The sequence below is a fragment of the Chrysoperla carnea genome, chromosome 4 (assembly GCF_905475395.1).
Source record: "Chrysoperla carnea chromosome 4, inChrCarn1.1, whole genome shotgun sequence".
Classification (NCBI taxonomy): domain Eukaryota; kingdom Metazoa; phylum Arthropoda; class Insecta; order Neuroptera; family Chrysopidae; genus Chrysoperla; species Chrysoperla carnea.
Window position 1 is genome coordinate 24,521,380 of NC_058340.1, and position 16,880 is coordinate 24,538,259.

General features: G+C 29.3%; 2 protein-coding genes across 4 annotated transcripts; one reads left to right on the forward strand and one right to left on the reverse strand.

Moving 5' to 3' along the window:
* Positions 1-1,670: 1,670 nt before the first annotated feature.
* On the reverse strand, positions 1,671-3,360 carry LOC123297950 (ganglioside GM2 activator-like). Its single transcript, XM_044879789.1, has 4 exons — positions 3,245-3,360; positions 2,981-3,184; positions 2,430-2,636; positions 1,671-1,820 (listed from the first exon to the last, which is right to left on the reverse strand). Exons 1-4 carry the CDS (start codon positions 3,338-3,340, stop codon positions 1,671-1,673), a joined length of 657 nt encoding a protein of 218 aa, XP_044735724.1. The 5' UTR covers positions 3,341-3,360.
* Positions 3,361-6,341: 2,981 nt separating this feature from the next.
* On the forward strand, positions 6,342-13,940 carry LOC123297895 (zinc finger and BTB domain-containing protein 14-like). Of its 3 annotated transcripts, XM_044879715.1 has the most exons (8): positions 6,342-6,426; positions 6,925-7,170; positions 8,464-8,799; positions 9,395-9,481; positions 10,365-10,451; positions 10,517-10,739; positions 10,830-11,122; positions 13,742-13,940. In XM_044879715.1, exons 2-8 carry the CDS (start codon positions 6,988-6,990, stop codon positions 13,886-13,888), a joined length of 1,356 nt encoding a protein of 451 aa, XP_044735650.1. In that variant the 5' UTR covers positions 6,342-6,426; positions 6,925-6,987; the 3' UTR covers positions 13,889-13,940. The 3 variants fall into 3 exon arrangements, with proteins under 3 accessions (XP_044735650.1, XP_044735649.1, XP_044735651.1); XM_044879714.1 differs by lacking the exon at positions 6,342-6,426 and having other exon boundaries at positions 6,858-7,170; XM_044879716.1 differs by lacking the exon at positions 6,342-6,426 and having other exon boundaries at positions 6,861-7,170; positions 10,830-11,062.
* Positions 13,941-16,880: the final 2,940 nt, after the last annotated feature.

Sequence of the window (16,880 nt, forward strand, 5' to 3'; positions counted from 1 at the left end):
TACTAGTAACACAATTTGTTGAAAATTTTTTAATTTATCTTAGTTAGAATGACATTATTTGCATTCTTTACTTAAATGGAAATGATTAAATTAATCATCACGAAAAAGAAATATCACGTTCGGCAAATCTGTTAATATTCTATGTGAATTGGATTTTTAACAAAAATAGACCTATTGAGTTAAATTTATTGAGCTAAATTGAGCTTTTACCGGTTTATCACTTAACGATTCTTGGCAAAATTGCTTTTTTAAATATATCCCTTAAAAGTAAAGATATTTCTCACTCGTCTCAATCTGTTCAATGCCTCTGCAATTAGAAGTTTTCAGCATATTAGGTGATCACATTTTCACCAATTATGAGAATTCTTAATCACATGAACCGTGAGCACATTTTCACTTTCGAATATTAACTAGAGCTTTTATTCGATAAACGCACCCTATGACTACAAAAACTAAACTGGGAAATATTTATACGACAAATTAACACTATTATTATCATGAAGACAAATAATTGTCTTTTTACTTCTTTTTGTCAAAAATTATGATGAAATATTACCCTAATATGAAACGAAAGATTCCAGACGTCCGTTATATATAATTTAACGTCCGTTTAACGAATATTTTTTATACACATTTGTTGGTAAAAACTACATAATCTTATTAATGTTTATCTCATCTAAATATAAGTTTTATCAAATGTTATAATTAAAACACTTTTCGAAAATGTAAAATTTACAACATCCTTGATAAAATACGTTTGCAGTCGTTTTTTTTAACTGTAAATTAATAAAATTTTCCGTCTTACTATAAAATATTCCTCATAACATACATTTTTTATTTTATTATGATGATAGATGGCGATCAAATTCAGAAAACAATTTTTGATTCAAGGTTGAAAGAGGTGGTAAAACAGATTTTTAACAAAATTTTTATTATGTAATGTTCTGTTATTAACCTTTGAAAAGAGAAATAACAGGAAGAATTACATTATACAAAAAATAGAAAACATAAATGATAAGTATAGAAAATATATTTTTGAAGTAGTCAATATAATCACATATTTACAAATATTATTAACTTCTTTATCTGTTTGCTGTCAAAATATTTAAACAAGGTAGTGACATAGACCTAGTTAAAATAAATGGTTATTTTAACCCATTATTCTTCTTTTTTTCAATTGTTATCTTTAGTTCAATTATTTTTTAATTGTTTTGTCATTTGATAAAAGAAATAATTATCAGCATTCTACGATTATCATTTTCATTAAAAATAATTTTTGGAATTCCTGGTTTGCTTTTCTTTTTAATTATATGTAGGCATATGCAATTTTTAAGAATATACACTTTTTACTGTAAAAATAGGATTTTAAAATACCTATCGGTGAATTAAAATATTAATTTCATTTAAATTATCAAAGATAATTAATGAGAGGCCGAGATATTTGAAAAAATATTTCAAACTAGCCTCAAAACTATTATCAATACCCCTACACTTTCAAAGGGAAAGTGTCACAATGTCACTTATCATACTGATGATGATTACATTGTAGTCGAAATATGTATATATTTTATTACAAAAATTAGTCTAAGGACCTATAAAGAGAAATTGAAACCTCTTTACGATTTTTGTGATATATTTTATTAATTTGAAAATATACATTTTTTATAATTTTATAATATCGTAAAACTAAGCGTAAAACATCCAAGTGACCGATGATTTTTTAATATTCTTAAATCAACTTCATATTTTCCAGTTTCTACCCATTGTGGTAACAAAGATCCAGCCAAGGGTAAATTTGTTTTATCTGCCTTATATACACCCTGAAATAAAAAATTTTTACAATTTTGTATTTTCAAAGATATAAATGATTGCTTGGTTTTCGGAAACAAATAGGAAATTTTTCTAAAAATCAGCGAAACACTATATTGTGATATGTTTTAGTCATATTCCTAGTTATTGCTACGCTTGTTGTATCTGCCTAAAAAACTATTCGTAGAGACTTTTCATTATGAAATTCTAGGCGATTTTTTTAGTCGTTGCCTGTAGTTTAATAGATTAAAATTCTTCTAAGGTAACGCATATATCCCTTAAAAGGCCGAAGAACCTCTTATTAGATAAGTTATTTGAATAAATAGCCCAATTCAACTACGTGGCGTTGATCGGATTAAGAATTTGTGAACATAAACAAAGGGTATGTTTTAGAAGTCACGAGGCGTAATAATTAAGGAGAAAAAACGACTTTATATAATTTCGTCTTATATCTTGAATAAATCTAAAGAATTCCTGGAAGGTATAGTTAAGTTTTACAGATTTCATAATGTTGAGCGTTTTGCTTATATGCAAATTATACAGATTTTGGGACTTATTCGAGCTGGGGCTACGCGCCAATTAGCGTATACATATAAAATTTTTTGAATTTTGAATCTTACCTTCCGCAAAGGACAAAAACATGGTATTCCAAATGATTTCACCCAGGCGCATGCATTTGTTGAATTTTTCTGTACATTATTAGCATTTTTTCTTCCTAACACCAACATTTCGCATATATTATCATACGCACACGAACCAAACGATTTTAAACATGGAAGTTCGACAAATCCCATGTATGGAATATCTTTTCGCATTGTAATTTCAGTCTGAAAATTAATATACACATTAGGTGCAAGGGACGTGTTATCATGCTCATTTAAAAACACAGCACTTTCGAAATAAAATCGTAGAGAGAAGATTGATAGACTCACCAAAGGGAAGCCACTCACGAAATTTCAATTATGTTTTGATCATTTGACAAAAAGGTCGCTGTCTCCCGGACTATAATAAAATTACACAAAATTCTGACAATGAAAAATTGCTTTAAAAAACACTTATCCACAAATCAATTCTTTTCTTTTTTACATTCAATAAAATTTTAAAGCCAGTTAGAGGTCTCCAATTTTCGAAAGTCAAATTAAATATCCAACAATAAAAAAACTTCGCTTACCTGAATTGGTTCTTCAATATCCTTAAGTATTTCTAACGTAGCTGTTACAGAAACATTTTGTGGGAACCTAAAAACTTCCGGCACTACCCCCATATTTCGTATATGAATCAAAGATCTTCGACCACCACAATCATTAAATCTTAATTTACTCCTCTCCGATTCGACAATTCCATTTGTATCGAGTAACCAAGTTGTGAAATCCATCTAAAAAATAAATAGGTATGTGTGTATTTGTATTACATGTGATTTAATTTTGCAACTCACGTTTGCATACGTAACATAATATTCGAAATGGTTAAACACTAGAACGTAACTCAGAAACGATACAAATATTCGATGGATAAAAAAATTTCGATTCATTGTATATTGGTCCAGATATTTTTGATATATGAATAAGAATAATTCGTATATTGTTATTGTTTTTATAAACTTTTTTTTGTGGTTCCTTATCAAACAATAAAGATTACTAGCTCGACCCGTGTGGAATCCCACTACCGTAGTTACCGTAATACGTGGCTATATCCTGTACCCGTATCTAAAAAAGTGGTGAAAAAAATCAAAAGTTCTTAAATTAATATTAGGAGAACATGTTTTAAAACTAGTAATTATATGTCTAGAGCATTAGGAGCGCATCTGTAAAAACTAACATGTTTGCCTAATAATGTTTTGAGTATTATATGTCTAGAGTATTAGGAGAGCATCTGTAAAAACTAACATGTTTTCCTAATAAACTTTTTATTATTTTTTCGTTCAAATTATTTGTCTATCGTGGTTTACCTTAGCGGTACAAGTGGTGAGTATATTTTTCGTCAAACCTAGACATAATAAGCTTGAAAATGAGGAGTGAACCATGGAATTTGATAAAGGAATAAGGAAGATAAGGGGAGGACAGAAAAAAACTTGCTAAAGTAATAATATATAAGATTGATATTGAATATATTGTACAGTAGATTTTGTATAAAGGTCCATAAACGTTATTTTAATATGAATCTGAATGTATGTGGGTTAATTGGTTATTGAGATATTTCTACATTATGGCTTTGCTCGTAATTTGTTGTATAAACAAAATTGCATGCGTCTATTTTTGGGTGACTCGTATAATTTTTGTTTTTAAACCTCTATATATGAAAGCACCATTATTCTTCCTATACATACAGTTTTTTTTTTTTTTTTTTTTTTTTTTTGAGAATTTGGTCAAAAAAGTGGCTGTTATCCGTCTTAAGTCTATCAAAACTAAAAATTGCTACAAAACTTAACTTTTTTAAATAAAAAATATCACACTTTATAAGATATCATATTCATAACAAAATGTAAGGCAAAAGTAGTTTAATCAGTCACTTATTTTCAGTTAGAATGTTTTGTGGGCCATGTTTGATTCCTTGGAAGGCAATCAAATATAATATTTATAATCTTAGATAAGCCCGGCTCCGCCTTAGAAAACCAAATGTCGTGCCAAATATTATACGAAACTTTCCTCAATTGTAATAAATTCCTCGTAAAAAACAGAAACTTTCCTTTCATTCAATGTAAAACGTTTTCATATGAAAATGGACTGCTTATAATAAAATAATTTAAAACTTTTTAATTATATTTTTATTTAATTATTCCATATTTACAAGTTATAAAACATGCACTTAAGTTATGTCAATGAAAACTAAAACCCAACGTTAAAATGGCGGCGTGGGTATTTGTGTATACGCGGGATTGCCTTTTTGTCTGTGATAGTTTTTACGCATGCCCACGATATATGATTAGAATAAGTCATTGAATACTTATTTTTTTAAATGTGCGCTATATCATAAGAACCGAATCATCATTAATTCCATTACCGTAGAAAACCCTTACCTACCGTAGATCAGGAAAATCGGAGGTGGGATGTCTTATAAAAAAATCTGTACGGTAATAATCACAAACTCCCTTAAGTAAACTGTAAAGATTACAAGGTGATAACTAAGGTACATTATGTGTGATCTACGGTACGTACGGTATTACGTGTGATCTAAGGTACATTCGGTCTTGTATCATAGATCATACTATAATATTTATCTTGGATCAGACTCATCGATTGCATATGGGGCCGTTCTCTTTAATATGCAATCTTTATGTTTCCCACCAGAGAATTTGTGATTGATACATTGAAAGCCCTAATTATGGCTAAAACCTAATAAATTGTAAAATAATTTTTAAAAGTTAAAATTTCTTTGGGGAAACATTAATTTCATATACTGCAGTTAGAAGAAATCAACCAGATTAGTTTAAAAACAACCCACCAAATGATTTGCAATTGTTTGCACGGTAATTGTAGTAATATTTCAACTGACATATTTTCCCGATATTGATGTAGGCGTCTTTTATAATTTTATGTGGATATTTTTAATTGATTTTTTATTTTCATAAAAACACAAATATCAAATTTCATATATTTTAAAAGTTTTTGTAATTTGTTTTCATTATATTAATTAGTTTAAATTTTTAAAAAAATGTGATTTATTATTTAAAAACTAAACGTTTTTGTAATCAATGACGGATTATAATGATAATAATATATTCCAAACAAATGGCAATCCGTGCCACAATACCTTGTGCTAGGTACTTAGGTATGTGTTTCAGAGCAAGATTTTCTAATTTTTTTAAAGGAGTTTTTTTACAGGCATTTGCAACAATTCCAATTTGGATAAAATATATTTTGTAGAGTAATTTTGACCCAAAACAGACGGTCGTCCGTCTGGAGGTATGAGGGCGAATAATGTTTAATGATTATTAGCTAATTATTGGTCAAATGGACATCATACTTCGTCATGTCTAAATCCATTCCTGTTAAAAATTTATTAGAAATTGGATTATCGAATTTCATTTTTTATTTTCAAAATATTCGAAAAATAAAATTTATTGTAATTTGAACCTTTTTAGACAAAAACAATTGTTTTTGGAAAAATTTATTATAAAGGTAAACAAAAGATACGAAATTCGTTAAAAAAATTGTTACATTGTTATGATACGTGTCATTTTCTTCTCTCAAAACTTATCAACTTTTTTTTTATAACTATATTCGATTCAACATGTAGACATTCTTGAAAAATGTCTATTTGATAGTAAGAGATAGTAAACATATTTTTAATGTTTTTATTTATAATTGTAATTTAAAATCAATTGAATAAATTAATTAAATATTTGATTAAAATTATTACTGATGAAATAATGTCAAAAAAATAATCGATTATATAATAATTAATTGAAAATAAAAGTATTTTTTTGTTGTTACATTTCGCGCTAAAATTTGTAACTAGTGTTAGTAACACTAGTTGGCTCCACATCCTGCGATTGTTACAGTCAGAAATCGGTAACAAATAAAACTCTTCAAGGACGTACGTTATCAGAAACAAAAATAATTGTAATATTTGTGATATTTAAATAAATAATTAAACTGTGTACAGTGAATTGTTTAGGTAAAGAATAATAAAAATAATTATTTTTCTATTGTTATAATTTAATGTATATAAATGGTATTGTTTAATAAAAATGGCGCCATGATGGTCACATTTTTCCTAACGTTTTTGTTGTTTTTGTAAATAATATGTAAAATATTAATTATTTTTAGAAGAATAATTAACATATTTGTTGTAAGTTTTTTTATAAATTTTCATTATATTTTTAATATAACCTTAAATACTCTTTCAATATTCAGTTTTTTACACAAGCCGACAATTTTGCCACCTTTAGATAGTTGAAAATTTGGCGTTTGTTGTTATTAAAAGTCTTATAATTTTTATGAGTTCTTTTTTTTTTTATTTTATTTTTCCATTTTATAATTTTTGATTAAAATGTTTTTGTGGAAAATATGAATATTCATTTAAGTGTTTCATAAATTATTTTTGAAATAAATAGTTATGTGAAAGTTTTAACAAAGTGTTTCGTGTACGTTTTTTTTGATTTTTATTTTTCAGAAACGTCGTTTGATTTCAATACAATAATTAGTTTTGAAAAGTTGGAAATAATAAGACATTATTATGGCTGCTGCACCACCATTGCAGCAGTTTAATCTGCGTTGGAATAATCATACAGCAAATTTTGTAAATGTTTTTCAAGAACAATTTGCAAATCAAACACTCGTTGATGTTACATTGTCATGCCAGGGACAATTTCTTAAAGCCCATAAAATGGTGTTATCTGCATGCAGTCCTTATTTTCAAGTATGTTTCTCCAATTTACCAAAACATTTTTATATTATTGTTTATGTTTTTGGAATGGTTTAGTTCAAACAATAGTTACTATTTGATTTTTCAGAAACTTAATTACAACAGGTTTTTCAGTTGTCAGACATTATAAAATTTGTTTAGTTTGTACATTCCATTAAATCAGTATTTTCAAATATTTTGCATATCTATTATTTTAATTTGTTTATATTATTAATAAAATAGCTTTTAACCCTTAAAACACTCTGTAAGTTTCAATAAGGTGACAATTTTCTTGAAATTTTTTCATCTGAATTATGTTAAAATTTTTAACAATTGTTACAATTGTGCAAAATTACATGAATGCATTCTATGAGAATAAAACCGTGTCATATAAGAAAAATATTAAAATTTCCCTATTTAACAGAAGATAAAACAAAATTCTCCTTTAAGAAAGCCTATTAAGGGTTAAATATAAATAATATTCGATAAAAACAATCCATGATTAGATATACTTTGCAAAATATGGTTAAAACTCTTATGTGGTGTTTTTTCTAAAAAGGTTATTTGATGTTTGCATGTTCAAAAGTCATATTATCTATGACTTGCATGGTGTAGTGACCTCGAATTTCTGGTCTCTATTTGAACCAATCTCATGAAATAAAACATTTTAGGAATCAACTTAGATTACTTAAGGGGGTAGCCTAGGGATATTTTTTTTGGACAATTTGGATTACCTATATATACTAACGAGATTCCACAAATTTGTGATTTTTAAGGGATAAATTTGGATAAAAATAATTTTCTAGATCCTAAAAATGTAGTAATTTAGCTCGTTTTACGATTAAATGAGTAATTTTTGATATATTTCCAAAATCACTCCTAAATAACTTCTTTTTGTACTTGATTTAAATCTAATATTACTAGCTGCATTTGATATCTCGGAGCAAATTCAATCGATATCTCAGAAACTCATACCTTAAGAAAATTTCCAGGAATCAAGAAAATTTTTTGTTTTTGATTTATATAAAAATCATTTTCTAGAGTAATTTTGACTCATAAAAACAAAAATCGGGTTTCTTTGACCACTGGGCAAATAGTTGAAATATCTATTTAAATTGTACATTCGCAAAATCGAGCCTATTTGAGAATTCAAAAATTTTTTTTCATACCTATCTTACCCTGCAATATATTTCTCGTTCAAAGGTGATTAAGCCGGCGGACAAGAATTTGATTCTCTTCAAGTATTAATCTAAAAAAAATTTTACTTCTTTTTGAGTCGAAATTAACTTTTGTAATTCTATTTTTAAGGAACTGTTTCAAGTACACTCAGCCCCACATCCAGTAATTATAATGAATCAAATGAAATTTAAGGATGTAAAATTAATTGTTGAGTTTATGTACCGTGGCGAAATCAAAGTTTTAGAAGATGATATTGATGGTATGTTAGAGGTAGCTGAAACGCTACAAGTTAAAGGTTTATGTACGGTTCGAAATAAATATGAAAAAGGTGATATACAAAGTAACGAGAATGATGAAACACAAAATAAGGAAAATACAGGGACAACCTCATCGAAAGATTCTGGCAATGCACGAGACGAAACAGAAATGAAACATCGAAAAAAACGAAAAATGTCACATACAGTCGTAAGTTATTTTTTTAAATTTATTCGTTTAACCACAGTGTATATAGAGCGTTTCAAAATTTCACTGCACTTTTTCCAGGTTAAAAATTAGCGCCCTCCGTTATAAAAATGTACCAATAAAGACCTTTTATTATTTCTTAGAACTTGTAAGATCCCGTTTTCGGTTGTTCGGGACAGTTCTTCGGCTCGAGCTATCGTTGTTAAATAAGAACGTAGATGGATAAATTCATCAAGAAAGCACTTTTCTAAATCAGCAGAATACATCGTTAATAACATACTTGCTTAAAAATTTACTGTAAAAATTTCTACACAATTCTTTCTTGAAATACCCTATTGAAATTAAACCATAAGTCTATAATTACTTGATATACAGCCATTCTGAATGTTTCCCGACCAGATAATACAGAAGTAATATCTTCGGCGGATTCATCTGTATTGAGCAGTTTTCCATTCCCTATCCTCTTTGTGTCCTTTTCGTATTGGGGGCTATGCCTTCGGTAGATTTAGTTGCTTTACTCTTGATGCCGTTCTATGCTTACAAACTATTCCCAGTATTATATTTTTCGATATTTTAAAAATATTCAATTTGTTTTCAGAATGAATTAGCCAACGAACCTTTGAATGAACCTACCACTAATGGAAACGTTAAATCTTCTAAAAATGACGACGATCTGCCACCGGAGGTAATTATTATATATATATGTCCTAACGACGTAGCCGACTAGCTTAATTAGCCAATTAGCTTAATTCAGTTAACAGCCTAGGCTTTTTTAGTAAACGACGAGGTTCAAATATTCAGCCATAGCATCTAATACAACATTTAATGAACTGGTTGGCTGATGCTTAGGCCATTTATACAATAGGGTGACCATTTATACAATAGGTTGACCATTTGACAAAAAAAGATGAAATATCTGACATTAGAAATTATTTATTTACATAATTTAAAATGTAACGTATTGTGATTTGGTAATCATGAGATCATATAGTGTAAATTAATATGAAAGTGCACATGTAAGTAATTAAAATACAAATTTGTTAACGCAAGTTTAATTTCCATGGCATTCAAATCCTCAAACAACTTTGGTCTTAAAACAAACGCATCTATTATCACAACTCTGGTTCCGGCAGTCCTAAAACTACATTTTTGAAATCCTCAGCCATCGAAAGGTTACTGGCTTGCCGCAGCATCTCTCAAAGAAATTGGAATTTCTGAAATTTCGTCGTTTTATCTGTGTACTAATACTCCGTTAAAGCCAGTTTTTAATAGAACTATACTTAGGTCTAAGTTATTGTCACTACACTCTTTTTGTGTAAACGCAATCAAACTGTGAGAAACAACAACAATATTGCTACTTGCCGACGCCACATTGAAAGTGTGTTATCGATCCAAGTTATTAGAATAACTATTTGATTAAATGACTGAATATCGTTCAGAATGGCGCTGTTTAGTAAAATGGCTAAATTTTTATTTGAACGGCTAATTACGCTAGTTGGTTGCGACATATATAAGCCATGAAAATGTTCAAAATAACATATTTGAATTTGAATTTTTGTTTTATTTAGATAAAAATTGAGCCCCCAGATATAAAAGATATTGACGATGAACAGGTTACTAATAATGAATGGGAAAATAGACTACTAAAGGAAGAGGTAAATATAAATTAATTTTTCCGTTTACTTTGAAAATGAATTTTAATGGAATATTTTATTTATAGCCTGATGATACAAGACCTAGAATATTAAAAAGAAAAAATAGAATTTTCACATCGAAAGAATCATCATCATTACCGAAAGCGAGCACAAGTTCTAGTGGATTGAAGTATATTCCTATTAAAAATCAATCAGATGAGGGTAAAGGCGGTAAAATACCACGGCCACCAAATGCCTTTATGATATTCGCAAATGAATGGAGACGTCGCTTAGCAACGGAGAATCCACGTATGTATTTCGACAAACGAGTTTTTTTTTGGACTATTATTGGGAAAAGGTTGCTTTTACAGAAAAAAATAATTTATTTTTTATTTTTAGGTGAAAGTAATAAAGATATATCAGTACGCCTTGGTGTATTATGGAAAAATTTAAGTTCGGACATGAAAGAAAGTTATTACAAGCAAGCAAGAGACGCTGATTTGGAACATAAACGAAAATACCCCGGTTACTATTACAGTCCAAAGGAAGCACGATTACGAAAAAATCAACGAGATCTACTTATGAACAAGTCACGTTCACCGAAGAATGTCGATGCAATGCGGCTCGTCAAAGTATACATGCCAGATACACTTATATCACCACCTTTGGTCCCTATGACCATCGCCTCTGAGGTTTGATAAAATTCCTAATAACTCATAAACCGAAACGAGTTTTATGTCCATTGTTATTATAAAAAAAGAAATTTTGGAAAAGTTTTTTTCAGGCAAAACGTTTTGCTGTGGAAGGGGATTTTTGATATAACTTTGAACGTTTTTTTTTGAAATTCATTTGTAGAATGTTTTGTAGTAAGTTTAAAGTTGGTATCTTAATTATAAATCAGAAATGAATATTTTGCTAATTCAGTTTTTTGTGTTTTTTTTTCGCTTGGGGTTTTAATTAAACTGGTTACATTATAATTTCTTTAAGGTTATACGACCATCCCCGTAATATTAAGATGTAATTTCTCACAAAAAATTGTTCCTAATTTTAAAAGAAATCCAAAAATTCACTTATTGTGTTTCCAATGTCTATATATGGTACTATCTCTACACGTGAGAAATCTCAAAAAATTAAATCTTATGTATTCTTAATTTTTGGTGGTCATTTAAACTTAAAAGGTAAAGAAAGGTAGTTTTAGAAAGCAGTAAAAAAACGCGAGTTATAAAGTATTTACTCTACAGGGTGCGCCATGTTTTATGTCGGTATGTGATCACTGAATAATTTTGACATTTGTCAACCGATTGATTGATTAGACATGTTTTTGAAATGACAATTCAGTACAATTTTAACCATCATCGCTTCACGATTAAACAACGCGCCGAAATACTGACGCTGTACATTTCTGTACGCCTGAAAACACTGGTCATCGTTTGGTATCAAATTTTGTTGAATACGGGACAGTAGGAAATCGTCAATATGCTGTTCATCAACGACCAAAGCATTCCAATTGGCTGTAGCAGTCAGAGAGAGCGCTGACTGCTACAACGTGTCAGTGAAAAAACTTTGTAGAACATTTTGAAGGATGATTTGCATTTGTGTCCGTATAAAATGCAATTAACACAAAGTATATTACCGACAGACAATATTAACGAGCTCAAGGTTAACATTTGTGCCGAAATCGTCGTTATCCGCTCGAGATGCTGGAAAAGGTAATGGAAAACACAGTAATAAGTTCACATTTTGTTTTGGCCAATCGAGAGAAGAAAGGCCACTTGATTGATGTTGAATTCAAAAACTAGTCCCAATAAATTGCAAAGGACCAAATTGAATAAAAATATATCATAATCGGTTGTTTTTCAATGTTTACATATCGATATAAAAAATAGCGCACCTGTTATTTTGGTTCATCCTAATTATTTTTGATAAAAAACATCATTTTCAGAAACACTTTTCAAGGAGATATGAATAAATTTTCGCGCCTTAAAATAGCGAGCTTTGCAAATCTTGTATGAAGCAAGATTTTTTTTATCATTTGAATTGATTTAGACGAAAAAAAAAAGAGATTGACATAATACCAAAGAAACAAATGAAATAATAACAATGTGAATATTTTTCAAAAATATTATACCTCGGTGGCGCAGTCAGTCCATTAAAATAATTTTTTAATTAATTTTATCTTATTTGGTGGTTGGGTTAATTTTTTGTTTTGTTTATTCCACTTAATTGTAGATATAGACTGTGTGATTGTTGGGTGGCATGAATGTTTTATGGTGAGAATTTGAGTATTATAGCCGATAACGATTATATAATTGAAGGCCGACTAAAATTCTCACCAGTTTATCATATTTTTTGTTAATATTTTTATATGTTTGGTAATAGTTGTAGATCGGTTTATTATACCGAATGAAGGAGTAGTAGGGTATTTGTATATTTCTAGAAACGTAGTATTTACAGTGCGTTTTTAAAGCGCATAATTCAATTCAAACTGGTTCGATCTTTTTATTCTGTTTTAAAATAACTCATATTTAGCAAAATAATAGTCATAACAATACATTAGAGAGGTAAAGGCGTAAAGAGGTCTTCGCACCTAGACCAAGGGATCTTCTTTGCCCTCCTTGGGAACAACCTGTCACTCGAAACACACGCCACACAGAACCAACCATTCTAAACTTGACGCCCTGTAGGTTTCTGCAGGTGCCCTCCTTGAGAACAACCTGTCACTCGAAACAAACGCCACACAGAACAAACCATTCTAAACTTGACGCCCTGTAGGTTTCTGCAGATGCAGAAACCAAGTGGGTTTCCTGTGGAAAGTTTCCTGTAGGAAATGAGTGTCCTGTCAAAAGTCCCACCACCAAACTCAACTGTGCTCCAATAACTATTAGGTAACTGAATGACTTAGCTGTGGCTATATCAAGTTTGGTCTGTCGCATGCCCTGCGCAAAGTCCCAGTAATCAGGATGAGCTTCTCGTAGCCATTCCTTAGAAATGACAGGCCTAGATGAAAGGGGCGTTTGGGACAACCCTTCTCGTGTCAATGAGTCTAGAAAATTTATAAGTTTGAATCATTTAAACTTTACTATCAGGCCCGAAAATTCACTTTGAAATTTTCAAGATTGCTCTCTGTCAGATGATTTTAGTATAAATAATTAATTTCAAAAACTTGCTAAACTAAATGTCAGGACACTTTTAATTTTAAAAGTTTTGTTAAAATTTATACTTATAAGAATGAAAGGAAAATTGTTTGAATGTATTTTTTTTTTAAACTTTTCAGAAATATTTTACTGATATAATTTTTAAAAAATTTATAGGATGATCAAATTGAAATTGATGATGAAGATGGCGGTGGTGTAGATATGGATTCAGCTGACTTAGATCTAGATGAAGATAGTGACAAACAAGACAATGATCTTGATAAACCTGATGATATGGAACAAGATGATGATCATAGCGAATAAATAAACAAACAAAAGAGAATCACACACAAAAAAAAACTTTACAATTTAAAAATTTATGTATAGATTGTATATTAATATTATTATTATTAATTATTGGTAATCTTCTAGATTTTATATTTGACTATTACTATTATTTTTTATATAATCAAAAAAAGAAAAAAGAAAAAAAAAACCATCAAAGAGAGGTCAATTCTTAATCAACTTTCTCTATTTTAATTCGAAAGGAATTTTTATTTGGGTTTTGCAGTGGAAGGTTACGGTCATTTTACATTCTATATTATTACATTTGGTTTACAGTCAATTAACTTCGTCGATTATTATTACATTTTGATACTATGTCTTGCAAATTATCAGATCGTAATAACCTTATGGACACTTCAAGATCACTTGTTATTTCTAATTTCATGATTTTAGTTAATTATTCCAACAGGTATTGATCAATTGTGATAACGAATAATCTTAAAAATAAACTTGAATTTTTGTTTGTCTCGACTTTTGGTATACCTGGTTGGGAATGATGAATTTAATGCAGTTGGGGAAATTTTATCACAGAAGATTTCGAGTTGAAGTAAAAATCTTCATAAACACTTTAAGAGAGACGCCTTCTCATTCCAACTCCAAGATTTCATTTATTTATTTGATAATTTAAATTCGGGAAATATTTCATTCTTGTTTTTCTTCGGATAATCTTACTAAACACGTATTGACTGATTTTGTGTATTGATAATCCTTAAAATTGGGCATTTTGTTTGCCTAGATTTCTTACGTTCCTGATTACGTGCCAAGTGTATCTGTTTATAAAACCAGGTCAGGTGATTGCTTTTGCACTAGTTATATGTCACTATCGAAATTGTGTTCTTAATTAAACGCTCAAACAAATAATCTGCACCGTTCATTTTTTTTTACTGTCATCGATAGGAATGTAAAGAATTCGGAATTTGAAATATGAATGAAAATTGATCGTAACCGTAATCTATGCATTTTTTAAGTTGGTTTGGAAATAATCAGCATTTTCATATTTCAAGTAAGAACAATTAATTATGTAAGCAGAACTAAAATGGGCGTTTCTATGGGGACAAAAAAAATGTAAAATTCACACAAATAGTATTATATATATTTTTTTAAATCGAAACTGAGAAAGAATTGTAATATGCTTTAAAGAAACAAAAAATTAGTTTATGTATGATATATAGGGTTAGCCTATAGTTGTTGTGTTAAATGTTTTAAAAGTATAATTAGCGGATACTACAATTAATTCTTCAGTATGGCTTCCATATTGTTCTGTTGTTACATAATATTGTTTTTTATGCTCTATTTTCATTGTTACTTGAAAGTGAAAATATACAATTTACTGATTGTGCATGAAACAGTGGTAATGTATATTGTGTAACTGATTTTGGAAATTAAAATGATTTTGACAATTTTGCTCTGAATTGAATACCTAGAATTAGGTAATTTTGAGTTTTAACGTGTACAGCGATTAAAAACTATTTTGGGAAATTTTTTAAGTCATTTATGATTTTATTTCATTTACGGTAGAAAATACTTATTGACTGGTGAACTATCAATTCTTTATATTCTAGAGTTTATGGGCTTCAATTTTACAGACCTTTCATAACTATAGTTCAGTAGATAACTAAGAATTAAACACTTGAAGAGAATCAAGCACTCTTAAATATATCAACTTGTGGTCTTTTTTGTCTAACAAACAATATTTCTGAAAATTTGAACCTGCAAGATTGATGTACGTTGACTCTAGTTTTATATTACACATAGTCTAAGAGCTGATTAAATTAACGAGTATGTGATCGTTTCTATATAAAATGAAAATACGTAGTTGCCTCAAAACGAATAAGTTGCTTGCTTCAATTCTCGTGGTCGAAAAGTTACCCGTTCTTTTATAAAAACAATATTAGGAATGAGTGTATTAGATATTGTTTGATTCATTACAATGAACTGCATTTATTAATGGACTAGCCATGTTACCATGGATTAAAAAAATCTGATTTTCAATAAGTTAAGTCTGCAAGGTACAGGAAAAAACTTTTCCAAAACTATAAGTGCATCGACCTCTACATCGCGATGTATATTGAGCGAGGCTAAACCATTTAGCCGATCTTCAGACATTCCCGATTTAAGGTATGTTTTGAGACGACGCAAAATTGAAAAGAAGCATTCGGTCGTTGCTGTTGTCACAGACAAAACTACCAGAACGCGACGCATTTGGTAAACATTTGGAAACGCCTCTTCATTCCAAGTAACGAGTTGACCCCCCAAGGGGGAGTTGACCCCCAAAATCCCCTCCTCCCATGCGCACGAGTCTGGCAATCATACCTATCTGGATACTACTTCTATCATGCTACACGAGCGTTCTAGAGATATGACTTAACTTATTCATCTGATTCGATTTAAGCTTAGACTCTTACATTTTACGTAAATGCACTTTTTAGAAAAAATCATATATTCGTCAATATTTTCAGCGTCTCTTATTCACAGGATATCTGAGTATTTATTAAACGGTACCTACCTTTTTTTTATTAATATATTAGGTGTTAAAAAAATTTTGGTCCAAACTTATCACACTATAAAATATTCTCATGTACAGGGTGTATTTTTAATGTAAAAATTTGGTTGTTAAAAGCCTATCTATATTGTAAAAATTTGTAAAATAATCATAGAATTGAAAATTAGATATACAGTTTTTCAGTATTTTTAAATGTACACGACAAATATAGGGCGGTACCTTTTTTAGACTCACCTGGGTTAATATGGTTTTTATTACATTTTTTTTCCTTTTCAACTGAATTTTTATTATTTTGCATACAGATTTCTTTTGCTTTATATTAGTAAATTATTTGAGATATTTTTAAAATGTAAGTTACTTGTATAAAATGCTCTCCTCAATTCTTCTAAGAAGATCGTATGCCATAAACAGAAGCACGAATAAAATAAAATTTGAACCACGATTACGATATTTCGATGTCGACAATTA

Bases quoted from the DNA above. Each gene is read 5' to 3' on its own strand.
- LOC123297950 (XM_044879789.1), bottom strand. From the start codon at position 3,340: ATGAATCGAAATTTTTTTATCCATCGAATATTTGTATCGTTTCTGAGT. The intron at 2,637-2,980 runs GTAAGCGAAGTT...ATTAATTTTCAG, and splicing joins ATATTGAAGAACCAATTCAG to ACTGAAATTACAATGCGAAA. The intron at 1,821-2,429 runs GTAAGATTCAAA...TTTTTATTTCAG, and splicing joins GTTTTTGTCCTTTGCGGAAG to GGTGTATATAAGGCAGATAA.
- LOC123297895 (XM_044879715.1), top strand. From the start codon at position 6,988: ATGGCTGCTGCACCACCATTGCAGCAGTTTAATCTGCGTTGGAATAAT. The intron at 8,800-9,394 runs GTAAGTTATTTT...ATTTGTTTTCAG, and splicing joins GAAAAATGTCACATACAGTC to AATGAATTAGCCAACGAACC. The intron at 11,123-13,741 runs GTTTGATAAAAT...AAAAATTTATAG, and splicing joins CTATGACCATCGCCTCTGAG to GATGATCAAATTGAAATTGA.